General features: G+C 43.0%; 2 protein-coding genes and 1 long non-coding RNA gene across 3 annotated transcripts; 2 read left to right on the top strand and 1 right to left on the bottom strand.

Annotated features, from left to right (window-relative positions):
* Positions 1-431: 431 nt before the first annotated feature.
* On the bottom strand, positions 432-6,868 carry LOC146702501 (NHL repeat-containing protein 3-like). The gene is made up of 3 exons (XM_085465406.1): positions 6,333-6,868; positions 4,188-4,390; positions 432-4,094 (listed from the first exon to the last, which is right to left on the bottom strand). The coding sequence occupies exons 1-3, from the start codon at positions 6,619-6,621 to the stop codon at positions 3,495-3,497; spliced, it is 1,092 nt and encodes a 363-aa protein (XP_085321532.1). The 5' UTR covers positions 6,622-6,868; the 3' UTR covers positions 432-3,494.
* A 2,421-nt stretch (positions 6,869-9,289) lies between these two features.
* nrbf2b (nuclear receptor binding factor 2b) lies at positions 9,290-17,755 on the top strand. The gene is made up of 4 exons (XM_085465405.1): positions 9,290-9,504; positions 12,519-12,603; positions 13,124-13,164; positions 14,556-17,755. Exons 1-4 carry the CDS (start codon positions 9,412-9,414, stop codon positions 15,255-15,257), a joined length of 921 nt encoding a protein of 306 aa, XP_085321531.1. The 5' UTR covers positions 9,290-9,411; the 3' UTR covers positions 15,258-17,755.
* A 1,350-nt stretch (positions 17,756-19,105) lies between these two features.
* On the top strand, positions 19,106-22,339 carry LOC146702499 (uncharacterized). The gene is made up of 2 exons (XR_014922068.1): positions 19,106-21,362; positions 21,527-22,339. It is a non-coding gene; the product is annotated as an uncharacterized LOC146702499 (long non-coding RNA).
* The last annotated feature ends 210 nt before the right edge of the window (positions 22,340-22,549 follow it).

Here is a 22,549-nt window from a genome sequence, read left to right as displayed (position 1 = left end):
TTCATTGAAAGTTTCTCTTACAAATAATTTTAATAACTGAGGATGAAATCAGTTGGGAAATAAGCCCAAATGAGCATTAAGGCTGAGGTTAGCACATTTTAATAAAATCAGCATTGTTCAGTTTGACCTACACGAGGTGCTTCTACCTCTCCTTTGATATCACATGTGCTGTTGCAGCTGAACAGTGTCTGTTCATTCAATGCGTCACACACCCATTCCTGTTTCTAACAGATTCCAGGCCCAACACAAAAAACCTTGCAAACGTGCTTAAACTGACCCCAGGACAGCTTCCTCGTTACTGAGAGACTCTCGTGTGTTATTCAGTCAGAGGAAAAAGGTTGTTTACAGGCCAGAGTGTGGACATGAATATGTTAGTTAGTTCCTTCCTTTCAAAGTGAATCAATAACATTAATGAAGGATGAAGAGATTCATCATGCTGTATTTCTTTATTGGCGTTCAGCTGTAGAAGCAGGAGAGACGTACAAACTATGTGGATACAGCTCCACCTAGTGGTAGCACCTAAACACAGTCCACCAAAATAAAAGCGCCTCAGACAGACAGACAGGGACCCTTACTGGATGCTACTTAAAGTGACCTGACACCTTTGTGTGTTGTTTGATGTGTTGATATTCTGCAAATCAATTTCCCAAATACGGACTATTATTGAATGTAAAGGATTTAAATTGTAGTTGCATTTAGAGCAGACAGTAATACATGTTTGGATGAACTCAGTATTGGAAAATGATCTTTTGAAACTACACAGACCGACTGTTTACATATTACAGCAGTCTCCAACAAGTCTGAAAATGTGCCTCATGGGATCACAGATTAATGTCGTAAACCAGTGAGTGGCAACGGTTCTTAAACACAATGAATATAAACAATGATTGACATTTATAATGAAATTATGGAAGAAACATAGGTGATCTACGAGTAACCAAAGCAGTAGAGGCTGAGATATTCTGACTAAGATTCAGACGCACTGATAGGTTTGTAGCTTGAACCCATCCGCTGGAACGTTGAAGGCAATATAATTACACTGCAAAGCAAGACACAAGTAGGCAAGCTTCTTCATGTTTCTCGTGCACGGGAGAGAACCGGACAGGCGCCGTTCCTTCGCTTGACCCCAGTTGCTCTCGTCCGTTCTCCCGTACCACTGTTCTTTTATTGAGGTTACATGAATATGCATAAGTTCATTAACATATGACGTCTACATACACACAAAGAGTACCTTGTGTGTGTGTGTGTGTGTGTGTGTGTGTGTGTGTGTGTGTGTGTGTGTGTGTGTGTGTGTGTGTGTGTTGCTGATCAAAGGGTCAAACATCCTTGGTCAGGAAGAGGGTAGCCTCCCCCTCACCCTAGATGGTTCATCCTAGATAACACGGTGAGGAAGTCCTGCAGTTCATCTAAACAAAGAGCACTTAGACTAGAACAGACGCAACTACGTTAATCCTACCATAAAACAATAAGACACGGTATGACCTCTCATGCTCCCAAAGTGCTGTCTAATACACACAAAGTTTGCAGACTATCAAGGATCAAAACCTCTACCAATCTACAACTAATTACAAAACTCTAAGCATATAGAAGTAAATATTTCTAAGCATAAATGACAATCAACAATACAAATCTGATTTCTGACCCTGCTCAGTAAACGTGTTCTGCCTGTTTGTCAGCCATGTGACTGTAGTCACCTGACTTATGCAGTCACCTGTTCCTCACTCCCCCGCTGCTCAGCAGTGTATGTTATAAGGCTCTTCCCATAACCAGACCCTTGTTATGGATCTGCATTATCAGGCTTCATACTTTAGGCTGATTTTCCTGATCAAATCCCGACTGCTGTCACGTTCTAATGTATCATTGAGTTGTTACTGGAAGAAGCCAAACAAACAAAGTCAGAACGTTAAACTGCCCATAAATCGTATTCCATTGCACTGATGTACAAGCCTCCACAAACAGCTGCGGTCGATGAATTTTATGAGGGGAGAATATATACAACAATCCCGTTACTCTAAACACTAAAGCATGTCTCATCTGAGCAAAGCAGATTCTTGCACTGCACGGTGATGATGGTGGCGGGTGACTATTGCCGTGCAAAGCACAGCATAACTCAAAGTGAATGACTGTGGAGAAAAGTCTTTCACAACATTTAGCCAAGTCAGAAACTACAGTTAGGAAACACCTTGATTCTAGATGTACAATCCTGTTTCCAACAACATGCAAACCACTCGTTGTGCTCAAGGAACAGAGGCCAGATTAGACTCTGACCACGTGATGGACACAGCTTTATGGCTGCTCGTGTTCAATGATGAGTGCTGACAGCATTAGGATGGATTTTAATGTAAATATTTTGCAGCATTTTACACATCTGCTGTGTCAAAAAACACAAATCAATCATACATGAATTAACAACATTATCAGATGATATTATCAGAACAGCTCCAGCCTTTTGCCTGAACCAGATTCTGGTTCAGGCAAAACACACAAACTTAAAGTGTCTGCAGCAAAGAAGGAACACATCTCAGAGAGGCTCTGATCTGCTGAAACAGTGCAAAATCAGAACATTACAAATGGCACGTGACTACAGCGAGGACCGACAACAACAGCCTGATAAAACAAATCACCATGATACTCTGTTTCACCTTTATCTTATTTTGACAAAAGACAAAATCTGAAAAGTAGCTGAAAGAACAAGACGTTGTTGTAACGCAGGATCTAATCATCAGTGATTAACTCTGGCTCGAGTTTGTCTCTTTGCTCTCTTCTCCTTCAGCCGCCGGGCCGGAGGGGCCTGGTTCTGCCTGCTCAGAGGGGTTTCTGTCTATTACTGTCATATCGTTTTTACATCACAATATAAAACACTCTGAGGCAACTGCTGTTGTAGATTGGCACTATGTAAATACAACTGAATTCAACTGAAGTGAATCTGAGACCAGTCTTTGCTTAAAGGAGACCTCATTTCATCTCCCCTCTTCGTGCGTGTCTACAAGACTAAACTGTTTGTTCACATTTAATGAGGACAGGCTTCAACTAAGGAGGTAAAATTAACTCCACTGAGCAAAAGGCTGTGAAATTGTACTACTTTTCAGTTTTAAAGTTCACTTTAAAATAAAGGGCAGTTTCTTTAACCCTCTATTAGTGATTGGACCCCAAGTCTAGCCCTATATTCTAGAGAACGTGTTAGTTTGTTTTTGGTGAGTGGTTTGTTCCCTGATACTCAGCAGAACATTTTCTAAACCACAGAAATATCCGGACTGTCTCCGGTTAGAGTTTAAAGTTGGGGCTGTCATGGATTAAACTTGGGCCTCAGTGGGCTTACTGTGATCATGCAAAGCTGCTGTAGTGGAGTCCCAGAAAGAAAAAGAGTTGTAAAGTACACGATAGAGCCCCTTTTGATTTTTGATTCAAGCCAGCTAATTAAAAGGATTAAACATCCTGTTTGTTGACGCTCGATCATAAACCGTTTATGATCAGTCAGGCTGTTTTAGCTTGTGTCACAGGAAGTTTTCACCCAGACTAAAGGGGGTGAACTTCTGTGCTTGTTGAGCTCCGATCTCAGCCACATACAGAGCCCCAGTTTTCAGGTCTAGGTCTACCAAGTGGGGCTTCACATCATCAGCCAACTGGATCACACTGACCACTCTGCACTGGCCAATCATGCCTACAGGCGGCGCATCCAGCAGTGAAATCTGATTGGTGTTGAGCTGGACAACAACAAAGTACTTTTTGTCTGGGGTAAGGCGCACAGAATAGGGTGCATCTTCAGTAAAGCAGCTCCCCCACGTCCCCAGCCACTCCCCGGTGACAGAATTAAAAACCTGGATCCTCTTGTTTCCTCTGTCAGCCACCCACACCCTCTGGGCCGTGTCCACGGTCACGCTGTGTGGGATGTAGAACTGAGCTAGGCCTTGTCCTTTCTCTCCATGCATCCACATCACCTTCTGCTCTTTGGACAGCTTAATGAGGCGGTTGTTCATCCCTCCATCACCGTCCACAATATAAATTTCCCCAGAGTCGTGGACAAATATCTCGGCGGGCTGATCAAACTGCAGGGGGTCCAGTCCAGAACCTGCTTTTCCTGGCGTTCCAAGCACCTGAGACGAACAAATCGAGAATCAACAGGATGTTTTCTATTCCTAGAATCACACTAGATACTTCAGAAACAGCTTTACTTAGCACCAAATCACCTGTAGCAACTTTCCTGATGGCGTGTAACGTTTGATGCAGTGACCATACGGGCCGTTCCCCACATCTGTGATCCACACGGTGGGGTTCGATGAAGCTGCATCTGCTAGAAATATTCCATGAGGCTTCTCCAGGGTGGTTGTATTCCAGGACATGAGGTAATCTCCGTCTGTAGTGAACACCAGCACCTTCGGAGCGTTGTCACCTAAAGGAAAGTAAATGCAAGCACAGTGACATATATGCTGCACTGCATCAGACTCCACATGCAGCCAGCATTTAACAAAGCTTGGTGTCCTTTAGTTTTAGTCCCTGCTGAGGACGTATGGCTGTAAAAGGTCAATGATGTGAGCTGGTGTTTGTCCATGAGGAGCTCTACAAGTCAGCTTGATGCAGCGACTCTCTTACTAACAAGATCTGCATGTGAACTGTATGATGCTGTGCATGTGTGAGAGAGGTCGCAGCGGTGTGGGATAAGCTGAAAGATGTGCTGACATGCTGGGTTAAATGGACTGAGAGCTGACATGTGCTTCATTTAAAGGAGGAGAAGAGAAATAACTGCTGATTATTACACGACTGACTCCTGACCACAAAACTGTGACACTGCAGAATTTGTTTGTCCACAAACTGATGCACTTGTTAAACAGAGAACTGCAGCACAATGTCAAACCCCTCGTGTGTACTGACGTTTTGTCATTTTCTGAGTGATTTTTTCTTTTTTAAAATCATCTTCTTCTTTCGGTGTATCTACTCAGATTACAGATACCTTGATAATACATTCACAGATTCAAAACTGCGCTGTATCATGTACTAAATACCACACACAGATGTCCCTCCACACCACAGCTGACCAGCCTTCGGCCGATGGTGATTTTTCGTTTTTACGGGCCAAGGTTTTTTGGTTTTTGCTTATTTTGTAATGGCATAAACAATGAAAGGTGGTTGATTGGACAATGTGCCATGATCAATTCTGAAATGGACCAATTACAGCCGAGGAGGTCAGATGCACCCGCCCCCTTGTCTTATCACAGATACACAGAAGAAAATAGTATTGATTCGTCCCAGACTTCAGCTACAAAGCTGGAGTTATTCTGTGTCTTTGCTGCACAGCTGCCTCTTCTCTTATCTCCCCCTCTCTCTCCCGTTGCTACTTCAATCATGAAACTGATCAATGATCAGCTGATCGGCTCTCTTGTTTGTTTATCGCCCACTCTGTGCCAGAAAGAGGAAACCAGCAGATGTCGCGCTAAACAACAGCAGCACGTTCAAGCTTGATCAGCTGTTGTTAGAATTTATTTAATATTAATTTCTAGTATCAGCTGATGTTTGCTGGAGCCACAGCTGTAAAGCTGCTGGTCATGATATGGTTTGGTTATGTGGTGAGAGGGAAACATGAAGATGAAACCAGGAGATGTCCTTACTGAATCATCAGAGCTGTGATGGAGAAACAGGTTTACCTTTTAGGTGACATGGATGAGTTGAAGTTATGAACTGTTTCTGAGAGACAAATAACACCAGGATCCTTTTTTTTATGTAGCTGACAGCTGGTAACTGTGCAGGGGCGGGTCTAGGAAAGTTTTGCTAGGGGGGCAGGTAGGGCATTAACAGGGAGAGGGGGGCACAAAGAAATACTTTTCTGTCTTATTCTTATTTAAAATGTCTCACTTTTAATAAATATTTATCTGAATCTTTAAACTAAAGTGGTCATCTGATGTAACCTGTATAGAAATCATACATATACCAACAAGACTGTACATCACTGTCACTGCAGTGTTTCATTCAAAGGCTTTGTAGCTTTTCCTACAATACCTGGGGGCTCTACTCAAAATGCCTGGGCCCATTTTGTGTCCCAGTCCAGCCCTGCTCCACACTGGGTTGCGTTGGCAACATCTATAAAAGCATCGCTGCCACCTGGTGCCCTTACACTCTGATACAGTGAGCTACTTCATCTGACCTCAGCAGCACTGTTTTACTACCTTTATTATATTTGTTGTGTTTAAATTAACTTCTGTAATGAAGCAGTTTCCAAATGTCGACCTTATCGTAACAGGTAACAATTAAGATCATCTTCATCTGCACTGACACACTGATGACGCAGTCACCATTATGATGTTTGACTCTGAAGTACTTTACCAACAGAGTGTGATTACCTCTCTGAGCCACATACACCACCCCAGCATACTGGTTGACTGCCACTCCAAACACGTCTCCGGTGTAGAGCTCCGGGTTCTTGGGCCAGCTCAGATCCAGTTTGTACAGGGGTCTGCCCAGCAGCTGGTAGTCGTGTCTGAGGCTCGAGCCGCCCGGCTGCTGGCTGCTCATGGTCCCGTAAAGCACCATCATGAGCAGGACCAAAGAGGCCATGCTGGAAACTATCAAACACGTATGACTTGTCTTTGTCATCAGCATCAGTGGTTTTGCTGTTGGCGTGTACTTCATTTAACACTCTCGTTTTAAAGCTGCCAGGATGCTGCGTACGTGTCCGCGCAGGACGCACAGGCGGAAGTCGGCTTAGCTACACGGGCTACGGAACAAGCAGAACCTTCGTACGATACCTGCTAAGATATTATACGGTTAAAAGCTCGCGATTGTCTTATATATTTGAATCCCACCGACCAAACAGAAAGACACTTCCTCTTCAGCACTAAACGAAAACAAAACAGGCTGTCACGTGAGACAAGCACGCAAAGCATTTCTGTTTATTATGTCGCAATAAAACCGCGTGAAGAAAAAGAAAAGAAAAAACTAGATTCATTCGAGTTCAGAAATAACCACTGAATAAAGATGAATTTAAAAAATAGACCCATGAGATTTAATATATAACGTAGCATAAACAAGCTAACATATGAATATCGTTGAGGTTTTATTTTTACAGAAACATTTCTATTTCCGGTCGCTTGAATCAGCAGCAGGAGGAGGAGGATGCTCGGTGATGCCTGTGTTTCCCTGTCTGGTTTTATGTGTAATGAATGAGCTGTAGTCAGCGGGATTTACAGACAGCGTTAAAGAAATGACCTCTTTTGCGTGTATCTTTATGACTCTGCGTTATTTACATATCTGTGTTACAGCAACAGAAGACCACAGTGGGGCCCCCACAGTGGGGGGCACAACTGTCAGCTAAGAACAGGAAACTGACGCCACACTTCGGACTCACCAAAAAGAAACAGAAGATTGAAAAACACTCAAAAGGCCTCCGCAGTAAACAGATCCGTGGGATGTGCTCGGAAGAGCAGCTCTCACACAAAACTGTGACTCTGTTTGTTGCAAGGAAACCGGGTGTTACTGTATTTGCGGTTACTGTTTAAGACAGGAAAAAACAATACAATTATTATCTAAGGACTACACTGTGAAACAGTAGAAGAATGTTAAATTCCAGAAATACTAACTTTCTGTCAAGGTCTGATGGCTCTTCGTGTATTCACTGTGGAATTCAATGAGTCTTGAAGCCAATGGACAAGAATTTTACAAAATTGTTTCAGAATTGTTAGAAACGCCTAATTTAATATGTATTCAAGAAATATGGTTGAAATGACAGTTTGATTGTGTCAGATATTGGTATACAATCAGGAGTCACAGACAGACTAGAAAGGTGAAGAATAGGACATACATGTGGTATGTCTTATCCCAGAATAGGACATGGTATAATATTATGAATGTAATCAAGGTATGGACAGATAAACATAGTGTGACGATATCATGTCATTGTGTGGTCTATTATCATAATCCTAGCAACACACCGAGAACTGATATACTGAATGACGTTGGTGTCCCCATCAGAGGAAATGTGATGTGGGGAGTCGTAGCAGAACTCGTTCATGTGAATGAAGAGATTGAAAAAGTTCATAAATGATCATGATTGTGTGTATATTAGTAAAGGGCACAAGCTATCCCAATCCCCTCAATCAAACCAAGCAGTTATAGTGTAAATAGTCAATTCAGGTAAAGACCCAACAAATCTGTTAAGCTATAGATCCATGGCATTAAGATCAGGGAGCATAGAGTTGATGATAACAGAGGCTCCTCATCAAATGTGGTGAGGGACTTCTGCAACTCAGAAAACAAGCAGTAAATAGCAAATTGTAAAAGTTGACATTAGAATTCCTGTTTGGTAGGACAAAAGAAGTAAAAATAGGTGCCGACTGTCGTATGATGTGTCGTATATTACTTAACATAAAGAATAATGACGTTTTTGAAAAGACTGAACAAATGTAGGAAAATTGCGTTATGCTAAAGATGGGGCGCACTGGGTAGAAAAATGGAATGTCTCTGAAATAAAATGCAGCCTGCAGGAAAGGAAGTAGAAGACTGTGCAAATAAGTCGGGATTTATCCTATATTTATTTATTTTATCAGTTAAAAAAATCATGTCTTTTTAAAAAAAATACTAAAAATCAGTACATTCATGGTTACAGGTGCACGTGGTGAGATTTCTACATGCTTGTTTGATGAGAAGCTAAACTGGTGTTAAAGAAAGTTAGACACAAGTCTAGTTTCTGCTTTGTGTGTCTCTCAAGTCGAAGTAGACGGGAGGAAAGAAGAGCTTATCTGCCCGTACGTGTATGTGTTCAGGGAATATAAAGGTGGACTTGTTGGCAAAAATGAATTCAGTTTATAGAAAATTAGCACCAAAGGAAAAAATATAATTCATAATCATATGCAGAAGATTTGATATGAATGTTGAGATAGTGGACACACAAATACATCTACAGAGAATCCATTAAGTAGTAAGTAGTTTTGAACAGCATGCAGGGCAGGAACCCAAAGCAGGAGATCATATAGGACTGACCCATACACTACACCCATCAACACCCCGTCTTTACTCTATTATGACAGAAAGTGTTAAAAATGCAATAAGTGCGAGTGGGGAGAGATTTAGTAGCGTGATTGAAAGGATCGTAATCAGAACTTTACATGTTAGAGGAAGCACCACAGATTATGTTATTATTACAGGAGCATCTTTGAACTACAGGATTGAGAATACAGCTCGTTTCCTCTGCTAATCTGTCCACACGCCAGTGCAGGCGGTGATGCTGCTGCATGCTTTACCGACGCCGTTAAAATAATTAACAGAAGAAGAAGAAAGCCGACCCAGCACCACAGTTGACCAATCAAGATGCAAGCTAGCTGTGATGTCACGACGCTGCTGTGGCTGTGCAGCGAGGCGACTCTTGCTTCCTTTACAGTAATTTTCTTGTAATTATTTTATTCGAGCTTTTGAATCTCAGTGCGAATGACAGTCAGTGAGGGACAGAGGCGCGTTTCATGTAGTGTAAGCCGTCGAAGGATCGACTCCATGGAGGTCGTGGACAGCCCGCTCAACCTTGTAAGTTTGATGTTGCAATAAGAGGCTATCTTTACAGCAGCTAGGAGCTAGCGGCTAGCCGCTTTGTTGTTAGCTTTGCTGCGACCCATTTGCTTCGTAAGTCAGATGTTGGAGCAGAGACTGGCGTTACTCTCAAGGCGTAAAGTCGGGAAAAACAAGAATATATGGATCTGTTTTACTCGTTAGCAGAGCCATTCAGGCATCACTAGCAACATAGCGCAATGCTTTTATGCCTCATAACACACCGAACAGAGGCTAAGCAGCGCTCTGCGCATGGTTTATTTAGTCGGTGACAAATACACAACCGTGGCCGAACAGACCGGCACGGTTGGGTTGCTGTTTACACTCATTGGTGGAGCTACTTCGACTTTCTGAGTTGGAAATCCAATTTATGGGAACGTTTCAGTTACCTCGGAAATCAGAACCAGAGCCGCGTCATCCCCATTCACTCCAACGGAACGTTTCGTTTTTTACAGCAATGGCGGATCATGCAATAGTTAGCAACAGAGGTGGGACCAAGTCATTGTTTTGCAAGTCTCAAGTAAGTCTCAAGTCTTTATCCTCAAGTCTCAAGTCAAGTCTCAAGTAATGTCAGGCAAGTCAGAGTCGAGTCTCAAGTCACTGGTGTAAAAGTCCGAGTAAAGTCACAAGTCTGAAACTTTGAATTTCAAGTCCTTTCGAGTCTTTAAAAAAAAACAACGAAAAAAAGCATGTTGCAGTTATATGCTAAATGTAAATATTAGACCATGTAATTTTTTAATCTGTGTTTTTCTCAACACATGACAAAATAGTGAACTTAGAAAATATACACAAATTGTGAAATTGCACCTCTTTAAAATGCAGCTCAATTAAACCTAGCTCCTAGAATAATTTTCACCGACAGTTCTGAGATAAGCTGCATGTCATTCTTGGATGCGGTTGTAGGACCAGCTTTAAAATCGCATGACAAAAATATCATACACATTAAAAAAACTGTATCACCAACGTAGCCTGGAAAACATTTGCTAGTTAGATGAAGTCAGCTATCTCATTGTAGCATATTTATATGCATATTTATAATCATACGGTTCTTGGAGTGAGTGCATACACTCATGAAGTTTAGTAACTTCAGGTCACTGCAACAAGCCCAGGTACAGTTTACCGATGGATGGGTGCAGGACCTTGAAATGCACCGTGTAGAAAGTAAAGACCATCGTACGTATCATAAGTTTACCAGTCTCACAAATCGTCCTCATAAATATACATTCGTTAACCGTTTATTAATAGGACCTTTGAGCTCAACGGTAATTAATTAGCAGTGGAAATAATTTCTGGTAGCATCACAGAAATGTAGCAGTGACAATAATACTGTATGCTGTAATCGTACTGGGCAATTAGTGATACAAAAAACCTGTTTTATCCTGTGAATAAAAGTATATGTTTTTGTCAATGTACCATAATAACAGAAGCGAAACACAATATTGTGTCAGGACAATTCACTATTTATGCACAATAAATAAAGGAGCATAGCGCCACAATTTCTGTTCAGCGCCAGACTTGCTTGTAACCTATATCACCAATTATGTTAAGAAAAATTATGTATTAACGACTAAAAAACACTGACCTTCGTGTAAATGCTTGGAGCAGACTAACCTGTGAGCTGGAGTGTTCTGGGACGTTATATTTGATCTTTGAATGGCTGCAATCCAGGCCGTCTTTGTTACTTCGGAAACATGGCTGAACAATTTCTCTTCAACGACGTAATCCGATAACAACGATCTCTTTACCCGTCGGCTTCCCGTGGCTGTCATGCGACCGGCTATTGCAGTTAATAATACAACGGCTTCTTGACATTTTTGTGTTTCTTTTTATCGCTGTGTGACTGATTTCAATTGAAAGCCTGCGTGCGCTAGTACCGCTTGCCACGAGTTCCCAGAATCCTTTGCGGTTCTACCCGTGAATGACGTCACATTTTCAATCTCTATATAATATGCATGTTAAATTTTATATTTGGGGTAAAATATCAAGTCTTTTCAAGTAAACCGGTTCAAGTCCAATTCAAGTCCCAAGTCATTGGTGTAAAAGTCCAAGTCAAGTCACAAGTCTTAGAACATTTTTTCAAGTCAAGTCTAAAGTCATAAAATTAATGACTCGAGTCTGACTCGAGTCCAAGTCATGTGACTCGAGTCCACACCTCTGGTTAGCAATATACGCTAACCGCACCATAGAGATGCAGAAGTGAAAGAGAAGATGTTTAAAAAATAAAGTGCACCCAGGTCAAATTTACTCGTGGGGCACAAATCATCAGGAGATGTAGGTGCTGTATGTACACAAAGGATATATATCAGGATACTGAAGCAGTGGACAGAGCCTGGTCAGTTTCCTTCGTATGGTTTATGTAGTGAGTCACAAATACAATAGTGGGATTACAGATTAAAATCTTTACCTTCATTGTCACGATCCTTGTTTGTTAACTTAAGGTTCTTGTGGCTTCTCCGACTTTCCAAGTATAAATTGGTTGAGGAGGCGTTCCAGATGAAAACGGCACCTTCTGACGTCAGCTGGATGCTGACTCTGGCCCGCTTGTCAGCATTTAGCAGACACATAGGCCATCCATGTCAGCAATGCACAGTCAGGGTTTTAGATGATTGATCAGGAGCATGTCTGCGACACATGAAACCCTTCTCCATTTGATCTTAATATTTCCTCCTAACTTAGCTACAGCTCTGAAACTCGGTCATCCAGGATTACAGTAGAACTACCAGCTAGTGTAACATGTCAAGAACAAAAAACACAGTAAATCACATAAAATCCAATTTATCGGATCTGAAGACTTAAAGTCTTCAGATTCTATCGGATCATCAGTCTCATTTTCATAGCATTAATGTTCACGTATGACAAGAAGTTTTCTTACAGTAAAGAGGGGAAGCTAGTCTCTGTTTCGTATTTTTGCTTCATATATTATCCCTGGTTTCATTCCACCACCTCTTTAACATTCTCGTAACACATTGCATTCCCTGTCTTACGTTCTTCAGGCTCACCAGCAGTGCAGACAGGCCGACCGTTTGGTAGCTGCTGGGAAGTATGAAGAGGCCATCTCCTGCCATGGAAAAGCAGCAGGTAGTCTCAGTTTCACACACACTCCTTACAGTCCTGCCATGTAGTGCATTGCTCCTCTGTAGATGCTCTGCAGAGCGGAGGTCGTTCACTGAATGTGCTTTGGACTCTTTCTGGACTTGATCTGCTTTTATGCAGAATCAGGAAGTAACCAAACAACGAGTAGAACGTTACAGTGCTGACTCTCCTCACATAAGCAAACTGCATTTCACTTCCTATATACTTTTATGTTGTAGCCATGGTAACATCTTATAAGAAAGCGTCTGAGGAAGGGTGGTGTTGTTGGGTTTGGGTTTTTTTTAATACATCCACTTCACTCCAATCCAGCGCAACAAATACTGTCTCTGTCTTATTGTGATGACCATACATTAAACTGATGTTTAATCCAATATACTGTGTGTGTGTTAGGTGTGTATTCTGTCTCATCTCTCTCTCTCTCTCACACACACACACACACACACACACACACACACACACACACACACACACACACACACACACACACACACTGTCTCACTACCAGATTTTCTGACTGAGGCAATGAAGGCACCCGTGTGTGAGCAGGTGAGACACTCAGTTTTATCTTTTTATCTCTCTGTGTTTGATCAGTGATGGAGTGAAACATATTCTCTGTCATGTAAACATGCTGATTCAGATTCACACACAGTTCTAACACCACCTGTAGCATGCTGTAGATCATCTAGACCAGCGGTCCCCAACCTCTGGGCCGCGGACCGGTCCGTGAGTCGTTTGGTACCGGGCAGCGAGAGTTGAGGCTCGGGTGTGAAATTTATGGTTTTCAGGGTTTTTATCGTTAACTCTGTTTCCCCGGGTCTTTTCCCGTGTTGTAGTTGTGTCTTATTTTGAAAGAAATATTTACATGTTACCATAGCGACCAGAGAGCATTAAGGGGCAGAGAGGAGGATGTTACTCTCAGTGTTGTTGGCGCATTTCAGGAGGACGCTGCTAAAAAAGTTACACAATTACACAGTGAATTCATGTTTAATATTATATTTACCAAATACCAGTTTTTGTCTCGGTCGTGTCATTTTATTTTGTTCTATTTATCCGCGACACCTTGAAGGCCGATGAGTGAAAATATTGTCTGACATTAAACCGGTCTGTGGCCCAAAAAAGGTTGGGGACCGCTGACGTAGACCCCAGAGGAAAACTGAAGCCATGACAACTCAAGTTTGTTTGTTTTTTTTAAAGCAGCAGCTGAAGTTAAGGGTCACTTCCTCTAAAATGTCCATCTTATCATCAAAGAAAAATTTAAGGGGAAAATAAACTTAATGTAATGTTGAACATGTAACATCAGGAAGACAGCGAGACAGTGGGTGAGGTGTAAAAGCAGGAATGACAGACGGAGTTTCAGGCAGGAGTACATCAGTAGCTCTGATGGTCAGTGGTCATGTTGACAGTTGAAGAAGAGCAATGAAAATCAGTAGACGTGAGACAGAATGCATGTGTGAAGGAGACGGGTGTAACCGCAGACCCTGTACATCACACTGCTGTGATGTATGGTTTGGAGACAGCAGCACAAACAAAAAGAGTTGAAGATGCTAAGACTTCTCATTAGGCCTGACCAGGACGGACAGGATTAGACATGAGGGTGTCAGAGGGGCAGAGCAGGACCACAGAGCAGATTCAGGGGTGTAGTGACAGAGGTGACCTGCACATGTCTGCTGTAAATAAAAACTACATTGACATGTGGTCTCCGTGGCCTCTTCTTGGTTGGATATGCTGAGGATTTTTTTTATTAGCACTACTACTGTTAATCAGTCTCTGTGCAAATCTCAATAAGTAGTAATCTGTAGTAGTCTTAAAAACAGACAAATCTTAAACGTAGGAAAGTCAGAAGTCACTCACCCACCTGCCTGATCGTCAGAGTTTCAGAGCTGATTGTTTGTGTATGTCTTGTATCAGGAGAGTGATTGTTTGTTCCTTGACTGTAGGCTCGTTTGTCCATGGAGCTGCAGAGGGACAGTCACATTAAACAGCAACGGTTAATCCAAGAGCGCTGGAAGAGAGAAGCTCGGCGAGAGGCGGTTAAGACACGACTTGGTCTAGTGCAGGCTACCGGGCCAGGGTTCTTTTCAAAATCTCCGTCCACGGGCAGCAGCCGGCCCTATGCCTCTCCAGGCGCCTCAGCTGCAGAGCTTGGAAGCGTCGGGGAGAGGGAGTATGACACCTTACTATACCAGCTTCAGACTCGGCAGACTGGAGGAACACAGATTTTAACTCCAGTGTGTTCGGGATCTAAGACCACCAAAGATGACAAAACGCGCCTGGAAGAACAACAGACGACCATCGAGAACTTGCGACTCCTGGTTGACGGCCTGACGAACGAAAACCAGCAGCTGAGAGCCGAGAACGAGCGGCTACGACTGGAAAACATGAGGCTGCACTCGGAGGCAGCCGACTTTGTGGAGCGCTCCGAGCTCTGGGTGCTCCCACAAGCAGGTGGTCCTATGGGAACCGGAGTTGGACAGGGAGGGGAGAGTAAAAGGAAGGGAAAGGAGATCGCAATCCCTCAGCTGCCACCGTTGGAAATGCCAGCTCAGGAAGACCTGTGTCTGGATGACCTGCCTCCTCTGGAGCTGCCAGAGGACATCCAGAATGAACTGCAGGAGCTACTAGACAGGGATAAGCTGTAATAGAACACATCACACACACATACACACACATACATGTGGTTCAACCAGTACGACTTTGAGTTCAGATGCCAAAACGTTATACAGTGAAAGCTACCGGCTCGACCCACGAGGCCTCTGCTCAGGTGGAATCAGACGACAAACGGGAACATCAGAGAGGGAGGAAGTGATAACGCTACTATCACTGGTGCAAGGCAGTCCAAGCCACAGATAAAGGAAACGTTCACTAATCTGTGAGAACAGCAGCGAGGCTGTGTGTCAGCATGACAGGAATACGGGCAAGGTTCAAGGTTTTCCCAAAACTTTCACTTATGTCTCAGACTTCTACTGTGTTATCACATGACCCAGATCTCATACAGCATTCAACGACAGCTTAGTTCTGTCAGCAGCAGATCAGCTGATGTTTCCCACAGATTTAGACTTTATTTAAGGTGTTGTGGAAGTGGGGGTGTGTGCAAGTGTGTGCATTATTATGAAAGGACACACACACACACAGCTTTCCTACAAGAGTTATGACATAATTCTGTGTATGTGTGCTTTGTGGCTCCAAACTCAGCTGTTCTCAGAATAACTGGTCCTGCGGATGAACTCCGTCCTGGACGTTTTGTTCCAGGTGTTCGGCACCGCAGGCCTGAGCTGGATTTTAAGTGACATGAGAGGTAAAGACTGAGTGTCGATTGTCTGGATGAACTGCTCCTAAAATTCTTTTGTATCCACACAGATGCATTCAGATCATGTGTAACTTAATTATAAGAAAGCATACTGGTGTTAGGGAAAAGCTTGTAATAGACTCATTGATGTTTTTCTGAGCAGATACTTGAAGGCTTATAAAACAAACAAGCCTTCTGATGTTCTTCTTATTCCCCACCAGAAATGTAGAGACACACGGGTTATCAATGGGTGTCAGTGGGGATCAATAGGAATGAGGGCTGACGCGCACACAGTGTCATCAGCGAGCAGATATGTTGATCTATTCTGAAGAGTTGATACATTAAGGTTTCCAACAAACACCATGTGAATAATGACAGTGTTCTTCAAAGGTCAAAGGGCAGAGTCCATCAGATGCTTCACACAGTTCTTCAAAAACAAGTGTAGTTGTGGGTTGTTGTGTCTCAGGATCTTCATGTCTGTACTGTTTATGATGTTGACGTCATTCATCGTGTCTTGTTGACTCTGCTAACAAACTGTAGTCTGCATTTTATTTCCTGTTTTGAAACCAAGTAATTATTCATTAATGGAAATGTTTAGTCCTGAGCGTTTGCAGTACCATATCATCTGGTGGTCACGCATACATTAAACTACAGTGTGCTCTAATGGTAACATCAGCTGTGTTTACTGTAGACCACATGTGAATACAGTCAGAATACTTGACTTCTTGGACGGGTGCATCTCAGCAGGCCTGGTTTCCAACACACAAAGAGCATGAAGGCAGCAGAGCACTCAGCTCAAATAAACTCATCTTGACTGGGGTGAGCAGACGGTGACGGGCTGACTCTGTGTCAAGCCCCAAAGTTAAGCCTCACCAGTATCCAAATAGCAGAGGCATGAAAGGCTGCTCACCCTCCTTATAGCTGTGGCAGGGTAAAACTATTGTTTGAGGCCAGTGAACATGCTTTCTAATGTGGGTAGCTGGGCATTGTAACGTGAGTCTAAGGGGAAAGAGTCTCTCTTGGCGCGAGCTTCAAGTGGCCGGTGGAGGAACTACAATTTATGTCAGTTACACGTTTTTAGTCCCAAATGTGGCAGTTTGTACATTACCTGCAAAGCCAAAAGAAGCACCTTCAGTAATCTGAAGCTCTCTTAAATGTTTGGCTCACAGTCATCCCAGGATGTGACTTTGTGAATTTCTTTTTGTTTGGATGCCTCAAATAACTGAAGATATTTTGATCCACATCATAAAATCTGATCACAAACATCCATGACAACAGAAGGAGCAGAATGCAGCATAAACTGCAGGCAGGGCACGTTTATATTATCATAGGCCGTCAGTGAACATCCAGCGAGGCTAGTCCAGCTTAATCACAAAGCCATCCCTTTAAAAGATTCTTATTGATGGATCATTCACGTCCCGACACTCACCGGCTCCTGAACTGAAGCTGTGGTGCAGCTTTAACCGAGCTGAGCAAGCGTTTAGTCCAGCATGTCTACGAGCAAAGCTGATCGTTTATGTCGGCACAACAGAATAAAGAGGACTCGAGGCAACTTGTTTACTGTGTTGCTTGCAGTCTAATGCATGCAGCACGTGCATGCATACTATCACATATTTCGAGGCACTTGTACAAACTCGTGTATTCACTTAAGAGAGTGCATTTCCTTCCTGGATCCACTATGATGAAGATGAAGACGTGGCTACACACAGGACACTTTGCTGCATTTCCCAGCTATGCAAAACTCATTCATTGTAAGCCACGTGTTTGGCTTAGCTGGCCTTTAAATCGATGGTGATGTGAACAGTTGTACAAAATGATGTTCTGTTTTTGAATAAAGCTAACTGACTGTCAGTCTCAGAGTGTCATTTGGATTTCATGTTATTCATGTGTTTTTGAAATGAGCTTTACAGAAGCTGCTTTATCATTCTCACAGGGCATGAATGCAGCATGACAAACCTGCCAGATGGTCAGCTATCAGAATCACAGCGGCTGAAAAAGCTTCAAGTTGTCTTGTTTTTGGACAAGTTTTTGACTCATTGACTGAAAGCAGCAGCTCTAAAACCACCTCAGTTCTTCCAAATGCCCAAGCGCTTAACTAAGGCCCACACATCTGTGTCCCAGCTCGCCACTTGTGGCCGGTTGGATCAGAGATTTGTTAAAACACCACTGAAGACATTCTTACTGCTGATGCTTCACTTTAAGGGTTTCACTTGCAAACCACCTAGAGCTGTCGAAGCAACTACAGGGAAATGTCAAGTAGTATTTGAGCAGTTCAGTAAGCACTGGTTCTGAGAATGGGCCACCAATATAGGTAAGTTAGTTGAGCAGGTGGCTCATATGCTGCTACTACAGAGGCCTGGGACCACACTGGGCCATTTTCAAATCAAATCAAATCACTTTTATTGTCACATCACATGTGCAGGCACACTGGCACAGCACATGCGAGTGAAATTCTTGTGTGCGAGCCCCACAAGCAACAGAGATGTGCAAACACAACAACACAAACGAGCAAAATACAAGAATGGCCAACCTGAAACTAATAAATATATGTACAATATATAATAGTGTATGCATTTCTGGATGTGTATACTAAATATTTTCCTACGTGTGTGTGTGTGTGTGTGCGTGTGTGTGTGTGTGTGTGTACACATTTTTACAAATTAAATAGTAAAAAAATAAAATAATAATAATAAAATATATAAAATATACAGAGTGAGACATGTGCAAAACAGTGGCATTTATATACAGTGTGGAGTGCATAATGTTAAAGTTCCAGTAGTGAAGCTGAGGTGTCTATGACGTGTTCAGCAGTCTGATGGCCTGGTGGAAGAAGCTGTCTCTCAGTCTGCTGGTACGGGACCGGATGCTGCAGAACCTCCTTCCTGATGGAAGCAGTCTGAACAGTTTATGGCTGGGGTGACTGTTTTTCCTGCAAGTCATTAAGCCCATCTATAAAGGCTTAAAGCCAGAAATAAAAATCTTATTTTAAATCTGGCTGATCTCCTTTTCAAGATCAGTGAACAGAAGCACATCTTCTAGAGCTCTGTGTGTAATCTCATTTGGTTCCATTGTTCTTGCAGCTTTGTAACTGATGTCATATAGAGGCAGCTCTGGAGTGTCGTCCAGGTGCTGCATGCTCGCTGCACGCTCAATCATCCAGGTAAGTAAATCCTAAAAGACTGATTCTGTTCATCTGGACGTTTTCAATGACAGAAATGTTTCGTCACTCATCCAAGTGACTTCTCTGGCTTTTCAACCCCAAAACACGCTGCACCAAAAGCTGGTCCACCCCAAGGATCGGGTCCCCGACACAGACAGAGTAACATAGTGTACGCTGTTAAGTGCCAGGATTTATACATCGGGGAAACCAAACAACCTCTGGCTAAGAGGACGGCACAACACAGCAGAGCCACCTCGTCAGGCCAGGACTCTGCAGCCTATTTACACCTACAGGCCAGTGGACACTCGTTCAGTGATGAGGATGTAACATCCTGGACAGGGAGGGATGCTGGTTTTAGGGCGGAGTCAAGGAGGGAAAGACCATCTCTGAATGGAGGAGGGGCCTGAGGGTACATCTGTCACCATCTTACAATGCTGTGATTGCAGCCATTCCCCAACTCTCTGCGAATGGGACTCATGGCCATTGATCAGTGGTTGTTGATCAATGGCCATCAATTTGCATGATTAAGATTAAGGACCTGACCTCCCAGCCCATTGTTCCATCAGTGGGCTGGTTTCAGTCATTATGCAAATGTCCTGTTTATAAGATTGGAACCTGCAGTCAGCTGAGACTGAAGACGTCACCTGATGATGAAAGTTTCTCCCTCTGAAAACGTCCAGATGAACAGAATCAGCCTTTGGGATCAGACTCTTGGCTTTACTGCTGTCAGTGACGGGCAGTGTTCTTATATTGACAGAACCACATTCATGTGCTGTTGTCAGATTCATCTTAGCCCTATACAAACTCTGTACTGTGTGATTTGCACACACTTCTAATTGCTGTTGGTGTGAACTCTGAGCAGAGCAGCTCTGGCAAAACGGGTTTTTCTGGCAAAGGGAGAAGTCCAAAAGCTGCTCTGTGGGCGGCTTCAATCATCAGCTTCTACGTAGTTTATTACAGTTTTTCTCAGTTGCTTTGGTGCATTTCTCACAACAGAATTAAACTTTGCACAATAGTCAGTTCAACCTCCACAACATGTAGTCGTTTTGGCACAACCTTGTGGCAGTTTCATGTTCAGGCAAATGCCTTTGGACATGAAGCAGTTGAATAAGTACAAATATCTAAAGAATGGTCACTTTTGACTTGCTGTTCATCACCATCTCCTTGCTTTGATCATGAATGTCACAATTATTTATACTTGTGCCGGCTGAATAGTCATTGTCCTTACAACTAATAGTCTTCATTTCATTGCTTGTGTCAGTGCACTCAAAATTGTTGAACATCTTGTCAAACAATTTGTACACCCATTTTGAAAACCCTATTTTTAAGGAGTTTCCATGAAAATCTCCATAAATTACTTTTCTCAGGTGAACCTTATCTCACACTAGTGAATATTGGTGTGTGTTACTCTTACTTGCAACCAATGAAAAGCCTCTTCTACCCAGTCACAGGTGAATCGCGTTACAGGATCCCCTACTCTACAAGTATATATATAATGTAAACCAACAGACAGGATTGGCATGAGGTGCATACTGAATCTACAAAACTGCAGAACATGGAACGTCAGCCTTGTGGAAGAGGGGTGAGGATCGGTGGAGGACGAGGACAAAACCGGGCAAGAAGAGGCCAACCACATAGACACGTCCCTGACGAAATCAGAGCAACACTTGTGGGTCATGTGATAAACCATGGCCTCACAATGGCCGAGGCTGGTCGAAGGGTGCAGCCAAATGTTGGGAGAACTACTGTAAGTTCCATTATTCAGACATTTCGTCGGGAAAACAGGTGAGCATACTGTAATGTAGTTATTCAGCACAAACTAATTTGCTCTGCACTTTCATAGTCATACAGGAGATTTGCATTAGGACATGACCTTATAGATCTTTACATATAGACGTAGTGTAACTGAAGCGCAGACTTGGTGTGGCATAGTGTGCTGTGGTACAATACAGTAATGCTGTAAAGAAAGGAGTTTAGAATGATAGTCTTGTAACCATTACTGTAAGCGTGTTTGCGCTTAAAGGACTGCTAGACAACCTAGAAGAGGTGGACGAGGTCCACTTTTGACTCCGCAGCAAGAGGAAAGAATTTGTGCAATGGTGGCTGCAAACAACGCTTTGAGACTGAGAGAAATACAAAGAGCTGTCGTAGAAGATGACACCATCTTTGGAAATATTCAGTCAATATCAATGCCCACCATAGACGGAGTCCTCAGACGGAATGAAATGTCCATGAAGCAGTTGTACAAAGTACCATTTGAACGGAACAGTGAAGGAGCTCCGTCACCAGTATGTACAGGTAAAACATGTTTGCATATGTACCTCTGTTTACTGTAAAAGTTTAGGCCATGTACTGCACTTACATTTATGCATGTTACTGTAATCCTATTCACAGTTCAAACTGTACAATCTGTTGTGCCAAATGCACCATTACAGACTTTTTTATTCTCATCCTTTGGATAGCGTATCCTGGAATTGGAGGCCAGGGAACCCCTGCACACGTTTGTATATCTTGACGAAGCTGGATTCAATCTCACAAAAGGCAGACGGCGTGGACGAAAGAGCCACCATTGATGTCCCAGGCCAACGAGGAGGAAATATTACAATGTGTGCAGCAATCTCAGAAAATGGCGTTCACACCCATATTCCTCACATTGGTGCATACAATACACAACACCTGTTGGCTTTTCTGGACGCTCTTTATCGGGCCCTAATCCCACAAAATGAAAGGGATGATCCTGGTGACAATCGGACAATGTATGTAGTGGTTTGGGATAATGTTAGCTTCCATCACTCTGCTGTAGTCGGGCAGTGGTTTGCAGCACACGACAGGATGCTTATGGAGTTTCTTCCTCCTTACACTCCATTCCTAAATCCAATTGAGGAGTTTTTCTCTTCCTGGAGGTGGAGGGTATATGACAGGCATCCACGTACCCAAATGACCCTGCTAGCAGCTATGGATGCAGCTTGTGATGACATCACAGCAGAGTCCTGCAAAGGGTGGATTCGACACTCCAGAAGATGCTTTCATAGATGCATCGAAAGAGCTGACATTCGCTGCGATGTTGATGCAAATATGTGGGCAGACAGACGGGAGCGTCTAGATATCAATGATTGATATGCAGCAGTGTCTGTTTTTCAGGTTTTTGTTTCATGACTACTGCAGTAAGGTTTACTGTCTATGTGAGTTTGTTTGCTGTAAAATGTTTGATTTGCTGTATTTCCCCAGTTGCACAAAGCTGTGAACAGTTTCAATTAAATATTATCAAGAGTGCAGAGGAAGTGTCTTGATTTTCCTTTGCAAGTTATGGTTTTCAACATGCCGTGCATGCTGTCCAGACTTGACATGTCATTGGGAAGCACCTACAAAGAACTCCGTCACAATGAGAACATGTTCAAACCATTTGATTTTGTGAGCAAAGGTGCTGGTGTAGTGACTTGTAATTGTGACGCCCTGACACTTTGATATAAGTACTTGCTTTGGAT

Source organism: Copadichromis virginalis, linkage group LG8, assembly GCF_057382275.1.
Source record: "Copadichromis virginalis isolate Kocher_CV1m ecotype Utaka linkage group LG8, C_Virginalis_male_GT1.1, whole genome shotgun sequence".
Lineage (NCBI taxonomy): Eukaryota > Metazoa > Chordata > Actinopteri > Cichliformes > Cichlidae > Copadichromis > Copadichromis virginalis.
This window is presented reverse-complemented; position numbering and strand designations above follow the sequence as displayed.

Coding starts and splice junctions, on each gene's coding strand:
- LOC146702501 (XM_085465406.1), bottom strand. CDS start 6,621: ATGAAGTACACGCCAACAGCAAAACCACTGATGCTGATGACAAAGACA. Junction 4,391..6,332: donor GGTGTATGTGGCTCAGAGAG/GTAATCACACTC, acceptor ACTTTCCTTTAG/GTGACAACGCTCCGAAGGTG. Junction 4,095..4,187: donor CATCAGGAAAGTTGCTACAG/GTGATTTGGTGC, acceptor TGTTCGTCTCAG/GTGCTTGGAACGCCAGGAAA.
- nrbf2b (XM_085465405.1), top strand. CDS start 9,412: ATGACAGTCAGTGAGGGACAGAGGCGCGTTTCATGTAGTGTAAGCCGT. Junction 9,505..12,518: donor TGGACAGCCCGCTCAACCTT/GTAAGTTTGATG, acceptor TACGTTCTTCAG/GCTCACCAGCAGTGCAGACA. Junction 12,604..13,123: donor CTGCCATGGAAAAGCAGCAG/GTAGTCTCAGTT, acceptor TCTCACTACCAG/ATTTTCTGACTGAGGCAATG.